Below are 17,930 nucleotides of genomic sequence, written 5' to 3' on the forward strand. Positions count from 1 at the left end.
CCAATCAGCGCGCCCGAGCCTGCAGCCCCTCTGCAGTAGTTATGCCAGAGCTCTCTGTGTAGAGCGGCGGCGAGCCGGCAGCTGGGCTGCGGGGCCAGGAGCCACCGCACGCGCTCCGCGTCCTCCTCTCGCGCCGCTCCTGCCCGGTCCCCGCGCCGCGGTGCCCCAGCAGTCCTCGCAGCCCCGCGCCCGCAGCCTCGCCGCGCGGCCGCCACCGCCCCCCGGCAGCGCAGTTCGCCTCGCCCCGCCCCACCCGGTCCCTCCTCGCCCCGCCCCAACCCGGTCAACCCCGCCCCGCCCCGAGCCGCCGAGCCGTTCCCGCCCTCGCCCAGCGCCCAGGTAGCTGCGAGGAAACTTTTGCAGCGGCTGGGTAGCGGCACGTCTCCCGCTCCTTAGGGCCACTGCCAGGCTTGCTGAGTCCTGGGACCGCTCTCGCCCCCGCTGCCACTCTCCCGCTCTCTTCTCGCTCCCGGCGAAGCAGGATGGCAGGGCCCGTGCGCACCGCGTGCTTGGTGGTGGCGATGCTGCTCAGCTTGGACTGCCCGGGACAGGCACAGCCCCCGCCGCCGCCGCCGGACGCCACCTGTCACCAGGTCCGCTCCTTCTTCCAGAGACTGCAGCCCGGACTCAAGTGGGTGCCTGAAACCCCGGTGCCAGGTGAGGAGTCGTCCCTCGCGCGTTCCCCGCGCCCGGCGGTGAGCCAAGGGGCGCATGGTGGAGGTAACCCGAGCGCGCTAGTCCCACGGGGCCGCGATCGTGAGCCTAGCGGCCGGGCACCTGGGAGTGGTCGCCGTGCCCGGGCCGCCCGGCCAGGTCTCCCGAGAAAGGGAAGAAAGGTATATGTGGGCCGTGTCCGCATCTCCCAAGCTTGCTGGGCTGTCAGCGAAGGTGCGACTGGGAGGAACCGCGAGCATGGCCTTTCTAGCGAGCGCCCATTTTTGGGGGGAGGGCAGGAAGGCTGGAGCTGGTTCTCCCCGCCTCGGCGAACTGGCGCCCCACATCCTAGCTGGTGCCTCTGGAATTTGCCACCCTCGCTCGCACGTACGTGCCAGAATTTCAGCCTCAGCTGGACCGCGGCTCCGGCCATTCTTTCCCCAACCTGCCCTCACGCCCTCCTTTCCGCAGCCTGGGTTCCCGAGGCTCGCGGGCCCAAGTGCAGGCAAAGTTGAGGACAGATCTCCGAATCCGCAGTGGCAGGTAAAGACACACGGAGGGAAACTTTTGAGTAGGCAGGAGGGTCCCCCAAATGAGGAGGACTGAGGCTTTTCCTTCAAAACAGCGTCTCTTCTCTAGGCTGGCGAAATCGTTTCCAAAACCGGGCCGCTGGCCCGGGGAGCAGGAGTCCAAAGATGATTTAACTCCTCCCCTTCTCAAACTCATCTGCCTTCTTGACAGGCTGGACCCTGAAGGGGAGATGATTTTAGGTGGAGGAAAGTTTCTGAACGCTTGCCTTTTGTTCTGCACAATCAGGTCGTGTTGTAAGGGCATATTTTAGCCTTCCCTGAGCGCTGCCGCTGTCAACAGATGAATATTAATGGCCTTGTGTGATTGACTGTCCCACGGTTGGAGTCCTAAAAGCCTGCCTTAGAATCCAATTAGGACAAGTTGCTACACTGGCAATGCAGGCAAGAAGAGTCGGCTTCAAACAGGTTTATTTATCAGAGGTGCGCTCTAAGAAACGGCTGGCTGTATTCACAAACCGTAAGACGTTTGTGGCCTCCGGTGTCTCTTCGCCACTCAGGCATCCAGCGAGGCGCGCGTCCCGCGTTTCCGAGGGATCGGGGAGCAGCCCTCGCCAAAACTTGGCTCGTGGCTCTCAACAAGTCGGGGAGGCGGGCCTGATGGTTGGGCCAAGTTGTGAATGCGATGCGCGCCCTGTGGGCGCTGCCGGCGAGCGTTCACTAGCGGGAGGTTACCTAGGCAGCCAGCGCGCCCTCAGCCTTTTCTTTAGGTGGATGAAAAGAGCCGAGCGAGCCTGCTGTTTAGTTGCAAAGGTAATTGCTCACCCTTTTTGGTGACTGAAATGCGTTTGCGCATATGTTAAATATTGCTTTGCAGGATTTCGCTCTAAGGAAGGGTAGAACTACCTCTCCCTCTGTTTAGTGTTAATAACGTACCACGTGGGCGTGTGCAGGAGCCGTAAGGGGCAACCTATGAATCAGCTCCACAGAGCTGCAACAGCAGGCGAATCTCTCTCTCCCCTCGAAGTGCCCTGGTAATTAGCTTGGTAAGGCCAGAGAACATGCTTTTGTTGGTAATGTAAAAATTTGTCCTCCCAGGATGAGCCCCCCCACAAGATGAATGGATCCAGGGTTGGAGCGGGGGCCGCACTGGGCGGGTTTGAAGCCAAGGGGTGAAGATTGTGCTTAAAAGAGGAAAAAGACCAGAGGGAACGCACAGATACTCATTTAGCAACCCCCCTCTACACAGGCTCAAGCAGGAGCTCACCCTCCCTTGCCCTCCCCCAGCTCTCTGGCTGCCTGCCTCTTTGCAGCATCTGTATAAAAGTATTGGGAGGGCCCACACACTGTGTGTATGAGATTTGGCCTGGGCTCCCTCCTTCCAAGCACCCTTACTCCTGGCCTAAGGATGGCCATGTTACATACAGAGAGCAGGGACTCGTAATGGAGATTTTTCATTTTCCTCAAGTATTTCCCAAACTCTATAGGAAAAATCCCTTTCCAAGGGTCTTTACCGTATAAACCCAACATTCCCTACTTCACTTCTGTTTAACAAACATATGCCCTGTTGAGCACCTTCTACGTGGCAGGCACTGTTCTGACTCACCCTGGAGCAAAGCCAAATTTCAAATATGGCGATACCCACACAGCTACCATATAGCCTGGATTTTCTGGGACGGTGCAGATTTCCAGTACTCTGTCCTGGCATGAAACCACGTGTCCTGAATTTTAGTTGGACAAATATGGTCACTGTAGATATGGAAAGCATGGTAAAAATCCTAATGTCCGTGTGTGGAAAGAGCTCATCAGTATTTCAGAGAAGAGACGATAATGGCTGACTAAATACAATGGCAAGTGCATAATTTCAAAGTGAATAAATGTGTGATTTGCTGCTGTCGTTCAGTGGTTGGAAATTGAAAGAGAGCTGCAAATTATTTGATAGTTATGAACCATCGTGATGACCGCTTGACTTTTCTTTCCCATCTCTATTTTAAGCCGTGTTCATTTCTTCTGCTCCACTATATTAACTGCATTAAAGCTTTCTTTGTCCCAGATAAAACGAGATTTGGTCACAGTAAGGAGAAATCCTCAAGAATGTCTTGTCTCACTTAGGGGGAGCATGGGATTGACTGTTAACTTAGGCCATTAGCAGAATTGGGTTAGAGTGGATAAGGTACATTTCTTATGCTAATATGGATGAGACTAAATGGCATTTGAAATCAGCAGGCCTAAAAAATAAATCACTGGTGCTGAAGGACTACGCTAGACTTCCACAAAGCTGATCTAAAGCCTTACGATCTCACGTTCCCATGTCTTTTAGTGTTCAAAGGCACAGGATAGCAACTCTAAATAGCATGCCCCCCAAATCCATAGATCTTTTCGTACCCCACTCTTTTTTTCCTAAGGATTTGTAACTTGGAAAGCACCACAGATGGAAACCAGGCACACAGAGTTAGCATTTGGCAGAAAAATCCATATAACTGACTTTCAGTGCAGCTCTTTTGCCCTTATTTAATTTAGAAAAATTCAGAAAAAAGCCAATGAGCTCATAAGTCTAGATGTTTATTTTGTTTTGCTTAACCTACCCACAGGCGCAATCAGGAATGGATACAATTTTAGGCGAGGAAAGTGAGCTAGTAATCAGACAACGATGTTTCCAGTTGTCTCAAGGGAATGTTACAGAAGTCTGAAAAAAACCTCCTCTAAACAAAAATCAAGTGTAATTCACTTTATGAATGCCATACACCACTTTTGTAGGGGTGGTGGTGAAGGGGACGGATGGGAATGAGAAAATCAAACAAACCGTGGTAGTGTTGCAACTCCCCAAAGACTGAGGAATCTTGCCTTAGAGGGCCTTGGAAAGTGCAAGAACCAATCCAGGAGGCCAAATGCCCGAATGGGTAAAAGGCAGCCTTGAAAAGCCAAAACTGACTTGGAGTTTCTCAAATAGATGAAACAACATCAAAATAAAAATCAACGTTCTCGAAAAGAGAGTTTGGTATTCGTTGTTATTGCTTTAGAGTATGAGAACTAGTAACCTCCTCCGGGTTGCCAGCTGTGGTTCCCCAATTAACTGGAAGCAGTTAGTGGTCCTAAAGTCAGGAGAGAAGAGTGAGGTGTGGGAGGGGTTTCTCTCCTCTGAGATTGCACTGGACAGTTGAGTGAGCAGGTGATTTGTTCAAACTTTGAAAAAGTTGTATCACCATGTGCTAACTTGGAGTAGTTTAGAGAACTCTCTCAAATGTGGTCTGAATATATTTATTACGCTAATCCTGGTGATCGGTAACGGGATGTTCTCAGAGGGAAGCATCGATCCGATTGAGGAGACGGCTGATGGTCGGTGGAGCGCCTTGGCCTGAAAGGAGTCTCAGACTGCCTGCTGCTTGGCAGGCTCTGTGTTAGGTTTTGGGGGTGCCGAGAGGAGTAAGACATAGTCCCTTTTGTCAAGGCGCTCACAGTCTAGTGGGGGAGCATACAAGTAAACAGGCTTCTCAGGAAACTTGTGGGATTAAATAGGGTGAAAAGGGCTAGAAAATACCTCCAGGAAATTGGCTGAAATGGTCACAATAGCCAGCCTGGGCAAGGGAAAAGAACTGACGAGATGAAGTGGGAGATAGGGAGAGGTCGCTTAATAGGGCCGCCATCTTAAAAAGTTTTCTTAATTCTTGGAGCAAATTCTGTTTGTAAGCATTAGGAAATAGAAGCATAAGAGGATTTTGATGGATGCTAGATGACACAGATGGTGTCAGTTTTGCAATGTGTTTTTTTTTTCTTATGGGCTGGTAGGTTGTATCCAATATTTTGATGCAATATTTTTGAGCATTCTGCTGCTTCCATCTTTGGAGTTGCAATGTTTGCTGTTCACTGTAGCCTAGAAAAAGGCAGCTTATTACCAACCTGGGAGAAAAGAGGTCTGGATTTGTCTGATGTGAGACAAGGCAGAAAATATGTTCTCCTTAAATGGCAGTTATCAATAGGACCACGCCAACTGTAGTGTTTGATGCATATACAAAAGCATGGTTCTTAAGAGGTATCTTATTACTCATTTCTAAGAAAATTGAAGATAATCACTTATAACTTGTGCACACGATACATCATTTGGAAAGAATTTCACTGGGGATCATATTGCTCAACTGAAAAGTTCTGGCATGCTGAATTTGTACATTTTTGTGAATGCTTCCTTTTACTCTGATCTCTCGCTTTTTTTCTGCATATGGTTATTTGTATGTTTTAGATTATAAGCTCCTTAAAGGGAAAGCACTGTATTTGATGCAGTGTTGAGCACAATGCTAAGAGTACCGTAGAGCATTTAGTAAATAATTGATAATAGAATTTCTAGATCGTTATGTATTCTTCTATGAAACTCTCAAATACTTTCTTAAGCTAGATCTCATCTTACTTATTTGAAAAGTCTAAGTCCAGATTTTTATGAGACATTATTGGGGTATGTGGACAAACTTTTCAAGCTGCATATATTTTGACCGGAGACTGGTTCGGGCTTACCTCAGTTAGCTGGCGACTCTTACCATCAGGCAGTGTTTATGAATGTTGAGTACCCAGAGAACAAATTGAAATTAGCAACATTGTTATGACTGCCCTAGTATCGTTAAAGATCACCAATTATAGCACATAAATTGTAAGACATCTCTTAAATCAAACTCTCTTTGATTTAATGTCAGCTAGACCTTTCTCACTAATGTTGACATTACCATATTTGGGAGTTGAGCTGTGACACATGCATGGACCTGTTGATGTACCTCACAGGTTTCTGTAACCTGGGATCAGAATTTGTGCACAGGCTCAATTCCAGAGACCGTACCAGGAGCCAGCATCTCTTCAGCCCTAGCTGAGCTTCTAAGCAGGTTTGATGTTTTTGGTAATCTAGGGTCTAATGGAAAGTGTGGGCAGAAAAATCCCCCAGTAATCTGCCCATATTTAGCAAATTGTCAGGCTTGAAACAGGATCCCCAGCACTCCATTAAGCAATGAGCATCAGAAAATAGTGTCCAAGTCGTCGGCCCCGGACTGGCTTTAGAGACAGCATAAAGTAATGGGAATTTATCTTCTGAAACGTAATGACAGGAACACTGCGATTCACACAGCAACCCGAAGGTGAGCATATCAGCAGAGAAAATGTGCATTTTGAAATGCTGTGTGTGAGGGGAAAACGCTCACTGGGACCTTATAGTCTCACTTGAATACCTTGTTGAATATACAAAGTAAAGTATTAGTTCTCTTCTTCGAATTAGGCCAATTAAATATTAATTATCCAAGTGCTAATTATTAGGAATACTTGTTTGCCATTTTTAAACAAAAATGACTCCGCATTGATTAACAAGGAAGGTACTTTCACTTTTGCCTCTCTATGTGTGTAGCTACATGAAGCCTTATTTGAGACTTTGTATTTTTTCTCATGAGGAAAAAGGAGTCAATGTTAGGACCCAAATGCTTTGCTAGTGTTCTGAACAGTTAATTATGCCTAGTAGCTGAAATTGTATTTATATGCTAGATTAGTAAATCTACTAAGCTCTTTGAAGTATACTTAATAGGCTTATATTGATAAATAATTGATAGGAAGAGAGATAAAATACTAGTGAAAGTGGCAGTAAAAAGGAACAGAGAAGTTAAAGCCATTATAAATGAAATTTCCACACACTGTATTCCAGCCATTCACCTGAAAGATGTACATTTCTCAGAAGTGATGATTTTGAGAGTATTCTGTATTTTTCAAAATTCCCACAATGAAGCATGCATTTATTTCTTATAAATTCAGCAAACTTTGAGAGTAGAATTTTAACTGGCCTTTTGAATATAAGTTTATTACTGGAAAATTAGAAATCCTTATTATGGTATCTTTAAGGTATGTGTTTGTGATCATCTGTATCTCCCTACTAGACTGTGATCTCCTCAAGGTTATAGGGGCTGTATTTTATGTATCTTTGTATCGTCAGTGTCTAGCATAGTGCATAGTACAAATAATAGGTACCCCATAAATATTTGTAGGCTAAATGAATGAATGGAATTATAAATGTAACCATAAAATTTCCGTAAAACCAATATTTAAGTAGCTGATTCCTTTTTACCAATATACTAAGGTTTCTAAAAAAGTAACTACTTTTTCAGGTCAAAAATCCATTTGTTGTCTATGGGTAAGTGATAAAGGACATTGACTTAATTCATTTGGCTGTACTATAACTCCCTGGAAAAAGTAGACTAGCCAAGTCTTACAAGAGGTAAGTAGCTTGTGCTTGTTTACAAGGTTATTTTAAGTAGTTTAAAAATAAATATATTTACGTATACGTAAATGCATATATTTATTTTCACTTTACAGATCTGTGGTATTTAGTGTGAAAATAATGCAACTGGTTACAGAAGCATACACTAAATGTATATAAGTTTTCCCTCAGTGTTTGGTGTTTCTTACCTATAACATCAAACTTCATAAATGTACATGGAAAAGGACATAATCCAAAGTGGGTTTCAGCCATGGGAATTTTATTGGAGTAGTCTAAAGGGCCTCCTGAGAGTCCTCTTAATTTCTGTATGCATTAGGGCATACTTTCAAAATTGGCCAGTGATGACCCATTGGGAGTTCTTTCAGATACAGGCCCAAGTAGGAAAGAGGGGAAAAGAGAAAGAAATGATGATCATTTAAAAATAATGTTAGAATTCTATTTGCATAGTTTCCTTCTTAATTATGGTTCTCTTCCCTCTCTCCCACACTCTGCGTAATACATACTTCCAGTATGTGTTCTGGCATCCTGGGATTCTCCATTGCTCTTTGTCAGATTTTGGTCTGGATGATTGAAGCTGAGGGAAACGTGGTGAAGAGAGGAAGAGTTAGGGTGATGGATACAGGGAGTAGGTTAAGAGCCCTCATTCTGGTATATATCAGAAAGTTAACTGGCACATAACAGACGGAAAGGATTGGAAAACATTTGAACGTGGAAATTATCATGTGTGCAGAGATAATACAGAGATATGCCCTAATTGCATTCGGTTCCCAGAATTACCTTATTTATACTTCTTACTTAGTATCCATGTTTTTTGAAGTCCATAGTTTATTCATAGCCTCTGACAGACCCTATGCCCATTGAATGTAGGAGCCATGTTTGATTGTCATGGTATCCTCTAGAGTGGCGAGTAGAGTGCCTTGTACAGAGTTATTATTAAAGGTTGGAATGACTATAAGAATAAATACCTAAAGACATATTCTAGAGGACTTGATCACTGTCAAATGAGGTCCTAGGATGGCATATACCTAGAGAATGACTGATTCTCTGAATGTATCATTTTCTAAACTGATCTGCAGCAGAGACTGAGGAAGGAGGGTGGTGAAGTTGAAGCATATTTCTCTATTCTCTGTGGCCCTGGGAGCCTTGTTGCCCCTCTTTCAAAACTAAAGTTTGAGGAGGAAGTGACAAGTAGAGAGAGATTTTAGCTGCAGCTTTATCTAAATGTGGTATTTGCATATGTTTTACATATATATTCATAGATTATACATATGTATGAATATATATTTCTATTATTTTGATAGCAACAATTAGTAATTATGTGTTATTTAAACTGTTTGAAAGTTGTGAATTGCTACTCTTAGCAGTGGGTGGTCTTTCACAATCATACTCTACATTTGTGTCATGAAAGCTTTGCTTTTATATATCTTATGTACAAACAATGCAACCACTCAAAGTGTCTGCAGGTTCTGAGTGCCACAGATCTGCTTGGTTCCACACACACACACACACACACACATTTGTATACTCATACATACACACATATAAAATATCCCTACAACTGTACCCCCTTAATAATCTAGAGAATAAGCCTAACCTACACTGGGAAGAACTGGGGGGTACAGCTTTTCAGAGCCTGAGTAAACCATTTTCAGTTGGATTGGCCCCAAATTGTTGCAGAGCTAATTGCCACTGATATCATAGAGCTACTGCTCATTTATAAAGTTCCATCATTTCCCTAAGTACAGAGGCGTGATCCTTGTTGAAGTAGTGATGGTTAACCCATACTGTGAATTTGGTTCATTTTGGAGAACTACTTCTAGCACTGGCTAGATTGCGTGTTGAGCTCCGTAGAAATGAGACTGTGACCCAAGAGGCACTTCAAGTTAGGTTTCATGGAGTGATTTTATTGGGGAACCACATTTAACTGTTTTGGAAAACAGATGGAAATTGTCAGAAAATGAACCTACTAATAATGAACTTTATATGCTATCTCTGCATAAATATTTAAAAGTTTTCCATTCATTCTTTGCTTCAACCAACATTTATTGAGCACTGATTCTATGCCAGGTACTGAGCTGATGAATAAGATAAACCATTGCTTAGGGAGGGACCCAGTAAGGAAAACCATGGATGTCAAGGCAGCATGATGAGCTGGGTGCCCAGTGGGGATCTGGGTGCTGCTGAGCTATGGAAGAGGGTGCCTAGTTGCCTTAAGTGGGCTGTCCTGTACGGTATGTGCAAAGGTACAGATTTAAGAGACAAAATGACATATTTGTTGTATTGGACTAGTTTGGCTTGTTTGGAGTAGAGATGTGGGGAAAGTAGAGGAAAGATGAAAAAGAAAAGTAGGTAGGAGATGCTGAGGAGTTTTGTTGGACTGTATCCAAGGCTGGTGAGGAGCCATGAAAACATCTTAAGAAGAGGAAACGCCATTTAGGATGGAGGATAAGTGGGGAGTGAGTGGTGGCAGGGAGTTTTAATAATACACGTGAAAAGCCAGGGCAGTAACTAGGACAATAAAAGATAAAGTTGAGAGAATAGAGGAAGTAGAGTAGACACGACTTGGTGACTGGTTATGAGGACAGAAGGGAGAGTCTAGAACTTCTAGTTTTGCGGGGTGGTGAGGCTACAGCAGATAATAGGTGCTTAGTAAATATTTGTTGAATAAATGAGTGAAACACAGGAGGAACATATTTTTGAGGGGTGAAATAATGAGTTTGATTTTCCACAGGTTGAGTTTGAGGGGTCCTTTGATCATTGAGGCAGAAATGTCTGGTAGGTAGTTGAGGTTGTGTGTTGGATAATAGAAGAGAGAGCAGTCAGGGCTGGAGATAACATATTTGGACATTGTCCGCATGTAGATGGTAATTGAAAACTGGGGATAGATGAGATCACTGGGAAAGAGTGTATATACTCTTCTGGAGTTCAGGAGAAGCATAGTTGGGACTCATCGACATATAGGCTCAAGTTGGAAGTCATGGGTGTGGATGATATTTTCCAGGCTTTTGCATGTGACATGTCTTAAAATGTGTTTTGCCAACATCTGGCGAGTTTTTTTAAAAACTGCCAAAGACTTTAAGAACTCTTTTGATTAAAAGTATGAGTATATGTTGTCATAGTCCAAGACTTTGCAAATAAGATAATGTACTCCAACACACACACACACACACACACACACACACACACCACACATACTTCTGTGTAGAAAAATACATTAGAATCAACGGATCAGATTTCTATTATTTTTGATAGCAATAATTAATAATTATGTGTGTCATTTAAACTGTTTGAAAGTCGTTGTTACTCTTAGCAGTGGGTGGTCTTTCACAATCATACATTACATTTATGTCTGGAAAGCCTTGTTTTTATATATCTTATGTGCAAACAATGCCGCCACTCATAAAGTGTCTGCAGGTTCTGAGTTCCACAGATCGGCTTGGTTCCAACATGTAGGCCCCTCTGGCTCTCCCCCTTTGGAGAAGGAATGCTGTAATACTGTGTAGCTTTGGAGCTCTGGTCTCTATTCCATTTCAGACTGGGCCATGCTGGCTAGCCTTTGAAACATGTGGTTCCAAGCAAATACTAGGAATACTTGTGTAATTGGGCTGATCTTTACTTAAGTGTCTATGGGGATGTGATATTTTTTTTTTGGTTGGTTGGGGGAGAGGATTGTATAATTTTCTGTTTCTCTGGCATAATGGTTTCTTTAATTTCCCTGTTCACGAGTTTACCTTCATCAGGGTATCTATTTTCATTCAACATAAGCTTGAAACTCCTTGTTCTTAGGTAGATTTTTTGAGGCTACTTTTAGGTTGATGGAATAGTTTGGAAGGGCCACAAGTGAAGAGCATGAAAACTACAATTTACTGAGTGCCTACTACGTGTCAGTTGTTTTATATTTAATCTCTCATGTAATCTACACAGCAAAGCTGAAAGGTAGGTGATGTCATGTCCGTTTTACAGATGAAGAAATTGAGGCCCAGAAAGGTTTACTTTCCCAAAGGTTGTGTAAGTGGTGGAGCCAGGATTTATTATACATCCAGATTTGTCTCACTCCATAGCTCATGCTCTTTCCAGTGTACACATTGGATTACGAGGGGAAGGAATATGGTCTGGATATAAAGTCTTTGACTTAAATTCCCACACTCCTTTGACTTTTGAGATATTGTACACGCTGGGTTCCCCTCCTACTTGTAAAACTGATTCTTTCTTTGCTTGTTTACGCTCTTCCTCCCACCCTTTATTAGATGCAAGTGTTCCAGTGGCGTTTGTCCTTTGCCCTTTCTGTTCTCTCTTTGTTCATTCCCACAGCCATTCCCATGACTTCATTATCTTCGCTGCTTGAATGACTCCTCCATCTCTTCCCAACCTGACCTCTTCCTTGCTGTCCAGTTCAGTATTTCCTGGTTTCCTGCTAGATATCTCCATCCAGAAGTCCTGCCAGCACTTCACTTTCAACACAGTAAAAAATTAGTCCATCATTTTCTTTTCCTATCTGCACAAACCGGCCTCTCTCCAACATTCTGTATTTCTGGTGATAGCATCTCTGCTTGGGACCCAACTTGAAACCTTGAAATCATCTTTGACTTTTCTTTTTACACATCTCACATCCAAATTAAATGGCCAAGTCCTGCGAGTCTCCCTCCATCATGCCTCTCACTCTTATCCTGTTGACATGTGTGCCCTCTATTTAAGCATAACAGGCTGGCACTCGTTGCTGAAAGGACCCTGTAGTTGTCTGTCTCCCAGCCTCTGCTTACAGACCACCTGACTGTCTTCCTCTCATCAGTGCCTGCTGCCGTCTTACCCACTTTTCACGGTGTCAGTACAATGTCATCTTCTTCATGAATCACTTCATGTTTCCCCATGACTAGATGTGATCCTTTCTCCCTTTGAACCCTGCTATCAGTGAACTTCTCCCATGGCCTTGGTTCTCCTTTGCTCTCATTTATGTACTTTTCTCTTCTTACTAGAGCCTTGCTCGTTAAAGTGTGGCCCATGTACCAGCAGCATCAGCAGCATCTGGGAGCTGATAAGAAATGCAGAATCTTGGTTCAATCCGGGGTTTCGGCACCAAAACAAAAAAAGCAGAATCTCAGATGCCATCCCAGACCTACTGAATCCGAGTTTGTATTTTTTAACAGCATTCCCCAGGTGCTTTGTAGGCAAATGTAAACCCCTTGAGGGTAAGAACCTTGCACACTTAAGAGAGGGTCTTGCTTGTAATAGATCATTGTTCTTTTGATTTCTCAAGTTTGTGCTGTGCCTCAGCTGTTTATTCATTGATGGGGATGGGTGGAGTCGGGGAGGATGGGAGGAGGGGGAAGGAGAGAGAGAGATTCAGAGTGTTGGGGGGAGAGGGAGAGAAGGAGGGAGCATAAGAAAGTGAGAATGGGTGGGCTAGAGAGAGCCTACGGGATCTTTGCTCATTTGCTAATAACTTCGTGACAGTTTGAAAAACAGTCTTTGCTCCCCTAGATGGATAGAACCTCTAGTCTAGGCCTTGGCTTAATTTAATGTGGCCAGAGGCACATACGAATTGAGATCATTTTGCTCTTACCCTAGGGAACTATTGGTTTCCCACGTCCTCTTTTACTGGCATTCTGAGGTGTGTCTTCTCTGGCCACCCCCAGAAGTCAGAGTGGAGCTCCCGAGGAGTTTCAGAGAGCCATGGGAGAACTGTGCTGAGTGTTTCAAATAGTCCCTTCTGTTTTCAGAAACAGATTTTCTGCTTTGTCTTCAAACTTCAAAGTCTATTTCTGAAATAAAGGTTTATTTCCCCCCATGGAATTCTGAAGGTTTTATACAAGTGTTAATTTCGAAAACCCAAGTCATTTCTTGCCTTTGAAACTTCAGTACTGTGGGTCAATTTAATAACATTGCCTGAAGGTTCTTTTGGCCTTCAGAAGCTGTCAGATTGCCTTTTTGTTCTTTGAGAGAGTAAGGTTGCCTCATTCGCAAAGCCTGAAGGTGATATTGGAACCAACATTTATTCAGTCATTTGTAGTCTTCCCCCACCCCTCAACAATATCCAGTTTTATTTTCAAGTTAGGTCCTAGTGGCCATGAGATGTTTTACCAACTAACAATTTTGGGAAAATTCCCCAAAAGCTCATCAACATTTCATAGAGTGGTGATAAGAAGTGTAGCCCAAGTTACCGTGATGCCCACGGTAAGGGGAAGAGTGGGTCCCCCCTTCATCGTCTGTTGGCCTGCTCCCCGTCTTCCCTTTTCGCCTTCCTCTTTTCCGCCCTCACACTCTCTCAAGTGGTTATAGTTTAGAACAGAAGGCGTTTTATGGTTTGTTATATTTATTGAATGCTTTTGTGTTTCTCGTTCTCTTAAAAAAATAGATGAGTGGAAGGTTTTATATTTTCCTCTCTATTTTAAGTTGTGTTTCCTTTTCCTATAGGTCCTGATTTCCTTCTCTCCCCTCTCTTCCCCCATCTTCCCCTGCCTTCTCCACATCCGCTTGCCCTCAGTGATCCTGGAGAGAAAACAGGCTTTGCATTTCTGCCCACATATTTGGGTACCTGGTTACTTCTCTTGGGATATTGTGAAATTCAATTCCTTAGTTTGGAAATGAAGAGGTCTAAAATATGCACTGATGCATTTACATTCCTCTTTCTAAGAACTCTGAGTATTTAAAAGGCTTTCTGTACAGATAGGACAAGGCTAAATATATCTGACTTGAATACCTCAGATCCTTGCAATGTAGCTTACATTCTCTCTCACTTTGTCATAATTCTCAATGAATGCAAATTGCATCTCTGTTCTTAGAAATCTCTTTTCTTACACTGAATGCCTTTCCTTTTTCTAAATATAAGGGAGCCCCTTTGAAAGACTGCTGCTGTGGGGTAGAACTGACACCTACCTTGTAGGCTAACCAAATTGTAGCCTGCTTTTCCCTGATGAAATTATCACGTTTCAGGACATTGTTTCATTTGTAGGATTTTAGTGTCCTAGTTTCAAATTTGACTACAGGTTAGAGAGTGTATTCCAGTTGGAGTATTCCTTGGTATTTTTTTCTTTGTGTTCACACTTTGGGGATCTTTGGTTTGTCCTGTATCTATTATCTCCTCCAAGCTTGGCCAAGGTTGTTAGGTTATGCAGTTATGTATAAATATTTAACAAGATAAGTTAGACAAAATGTGCTTAAAGATACTTTAGCCCCTCCATCCCCCCACCTCCGCACTGCCCGGGCCCCAGCTCAGTTTTTGTGTGGACTCACAGATGGTTGCTTTATCTCAGATGTTTAGATTTGGAGGACATTCCTTTGCACTTTGCTTGATGGACACAGTGAAATGGAAGCTTTTCAGTCAATCTTGCCTACCAAAATGGTAGCACCAGTAACAGATAACATTAGCCTCCTCTTCCTTTTTTTTTTTTTCTGACCAGTTATCCAAACTCCCCTAAGCCAGAGAGTTTTAAGTATGAGATTGTGTGTTTTTTAAGAAAATATTTTGGATAAAGGCTAATGTTCTCAAGTCAGGAATAACAATTAGTACCATTCATTAATCAGGGGCATGTTTTGACTTTGAGTCCTGGCTAGGAAATATAAACTGTGAAAGTCACACGTATATATGAACCTCAGGCAAATTTATGACTTGTCAGCCTTTTAAGGTTAAATTCTTAACCCCAAATTGGGGCTGGCTTTATATGTGGAGTTTGGCACATTCCTCTGGGCCACTGAACAGCCCCCTCCCTGAGCCTTTTGCTTAACAGCAGCTAATGGCCTAATGAGCAAGAAGGATTTCTGCCTCTTATCAGCTGCCTAAACAGCAACAGGAAGGCTGATATACAGAGTGTAGGTCAAAACCTGAGTTCTTGAACCAAAAAACTACAGGGTCAGTTGAAAACCCTGGATACGTGGCATCTCTGTAGTCATCAATACCAGTCAGGAAAGGAACTGGACACTTGAGTTCAAACAAATAGTAATAGTTGTCCAAAGTATGAACAGTCTAATTAATTTTGCTAGTAGTTCTTTCCTTCTTTGTTTAGCTCTTCTATAAATAGCCTTCATATAGTCTTTAATGAGCTTTTGGTTTGTGCCTGGAGGTTGTTATGGTCATGTGGCCAGAGTGTCTGATTGTCAGATGGTGATGATGGAGGCAAGGGTATTTATGTTCTGGCCCAGATTTTGGAAGGGGCTGCCAAATAAACGTAAATAGATATCTACTACTACTTCTATTTCTTTTTAAACTGAGTTTTTGAATAAATATGCGCTCACTCGCATGGAGTCAGGGAAACCTTGGTGCTTCTTCCTACTCTACTCAGACCTTTAGAGTCATTGCTTGTTTCTTAGATCCACTTGGAATCCAGGCCCAGACTCGCATAGAATAAATAAATATTTTAGGGTATTCTGTGCCCAATCATAGTGAAAGCCCCTTGACTTTCATCTTCTGCATTTGCATTTTTTTCAGAGACAATAATGCAAACATTTTTTTCAGATTCTGTTCTGTTATTGAAAATCCTATTTACATAAACAGGCATTGTTGTGGCTTAGGGAAGAATGTGGGGTCCCATTCCTTAGCTCCTTGTATATCTTTGCTAAGGCTTGTCTAAATAGAAGTAATGACGCTTTAGTCTAAGCAGCTTTTCTCATTTAGGTAAGCAGGGCGGTTTGAAATTTCAGTTTACTCGATAATTGAGTTTCTTCTTAATTATTTCAGGCATGCAGGTTGCTCTCTTGATAGTAAAGACCCTAAAAATCTAGTAATCTCCTCAGGCATCCATTTGGTAATAAAATCCTGTGCATTTTCAGGGGTTAATTTTCATGACAATTGTGCACCCCTCCCTACCCTCAACCCAGCCTCCACCCCTGGAAAAATTCTGCTATCTTTTAGGGTTTTGGTCGCACATTTGCAAAAAAACACTTAAAACTATATATAAGGATGATGCTGGAATTACTGGATCTAGAGAAAACTTAAATGTATTCAGATTCATGCTCATTACACAACTTTCATTTAGGGTTTTTAATAGCCGTGTCATATTTCTCAGAAAATCATCTGCCCGGCTTTGCCAGGCTTGGTTTTCTGCCCTAAATGAAAAACTGAAGATCAGCAAAAGCGGAGCCTAACTATCCCCTATTCTATCCTTTTTCACAACAACAACAAAACAAACAAACAAACAAAACAAAACAAAAAACAAAGAAAGAAAGAAAAAGAAAAGAAAAAGAAAAAAAATCTCAGAGGTCATCTGGTGTAGAGTGAGGTGGGGAAAAACGTTAAAAAAAACCCCAAACAACTCAAGCTGCCTTCACATCTGCTAGTCATTCCCACTGCTGTGAGTTCAATTCAGCAAGTTTTTATTGAGCACCTGTGGTGGGGGCAGTGCTAATAATCATTAACATTTATTGAGCCAGGCGCTATGCTGAGCCCTTTATGGGCAACATCCCATTTAATCCTCACAATAGAACTACCAGGTGGGTGTTATTATTTCTCCCATTTTACAGATGAGAAAACCGAGGCTTACAGAAGTTTAGTGACTTGTACAAGGTCAAATAGCTACAAAATGAATTAAATCCACTCAATCTGGTTTCAGAACCATGTTCCTAATCACTACTCTTGTGGTGGGCTCAGCATTTCTGGGGATTACTTCTGAAACCAGTTTTGAGAACCCAGTATGTGTGAGATGCTGGGGATTCGAAGAAAAAAACTCCCCTCTCTCTGTTCTTGGTGGGGGAGGCAGACATGGAGACAGATGAGGACCATGCATGGAGGGTCTCCGTATCTGTTGAGCGGAAGGAGGAGGGCCTTGGAAGAGCGATGGCTTGAATCTGTGGGAATGCTGCGTCCCAAATGCAGCTCAGCAGCCTGGGGTCACGGGCATTCGATTTTCCCGTTCAGTGAAGGTTATCGTCTCTGAGTTGAACTGCCTCAGTGACTGCATCAAACTGTTTCCATCACTGCCCTAGTTGACTGTAGCCTCAGCTACCTTGAATGCCGCACTCCTTAGACATACATAGGCGGTCAGCATGGTTTTGGGAGAACTGGCTCCATGGTTCCCATGTCATTTCTACTTTATTTCAGTTCTTTCTTGAAAACAAGTAAAAGTTAAATGAGGCAGACATTCCCAAACGAAATTGCTGCAGTCTTGAGAGCTGGTGGCTTTCAGGAGGCAGGTCAGACTATACTACTAGCAGCCCACAGGGAGATCCTGGATCTGGTGGCTTTCAGGAGGCAGGTCAGACTATAATACTAGCAGCCCACAGGGAGATCCTGGATCCAGGCTTGGTTCTTACAGCTTGATCTGGAGCCCTCCTGGCACTCCCTCTTGGAACCCACGCTGGGCTCTGGAGAGCTCTGTATCTGAATCACCCCCAGCTTGACAGGAGAATGAAGTTACTATTAGAAATTTTTGAGTTTTTCGGTGAAATCATGGGAATGGAAGGCAAATCCCCAAATTACCTGTTTGGTAATTTATTTTTGTTTTTCATGGCTCCCAAAGAAAGCAAGGAGGAAAAAAGTCACTACTGAGCATCATTGAAAACTCTTTTATGTGTTGCATTAATGC

At 43.3% G+C, this 17,930-nt stretch overlaps 1 protein-coding gene across 2 annotated transcripts in view; it reads left to right on the forward strand.

The window, feature by feature from the left end:
* The first annotated feature begins 294 nt into the window (after positions 1-294).
* GPC3 (glypican 3) overlaps positions 295-17,930 on the forward strand; it is a 449,578-nt gene continuing 431,942 nt past the window's right edge. Inside the window, exon 1 of one of the 2 annotated variants that reach the window (XM_067722649.1) lies at positions 295-657. In XM_067722649.1, the coding sequence (XP_067578750.1) occupies positions 483-657 (175 nt within the window). In that variant the 5' untranslated portion in view covers positions 295-482. Of the gene's footprint in view, positions 658-6,181; positions 6,293-17,930 lie in introns of those variants that run through there. The other variant, XM_067722650.1, reaches the window with a different exon arrangement.

Source organism: Pseudorca crassidens, chromosome X (assembly GCF_039906515.1).
Source record: "Pseudorca crassidens isolate mPseCra1 chromosome X, mPseCra1.hap1, whole genome shotgun sequence".
Taxonomy (NCBI): Eukaryota; Metazoa; Chordata; class Mammalia; order Artiodactyla; family Delphinidae; genus Pseudorca; species Pseudorca crassidens.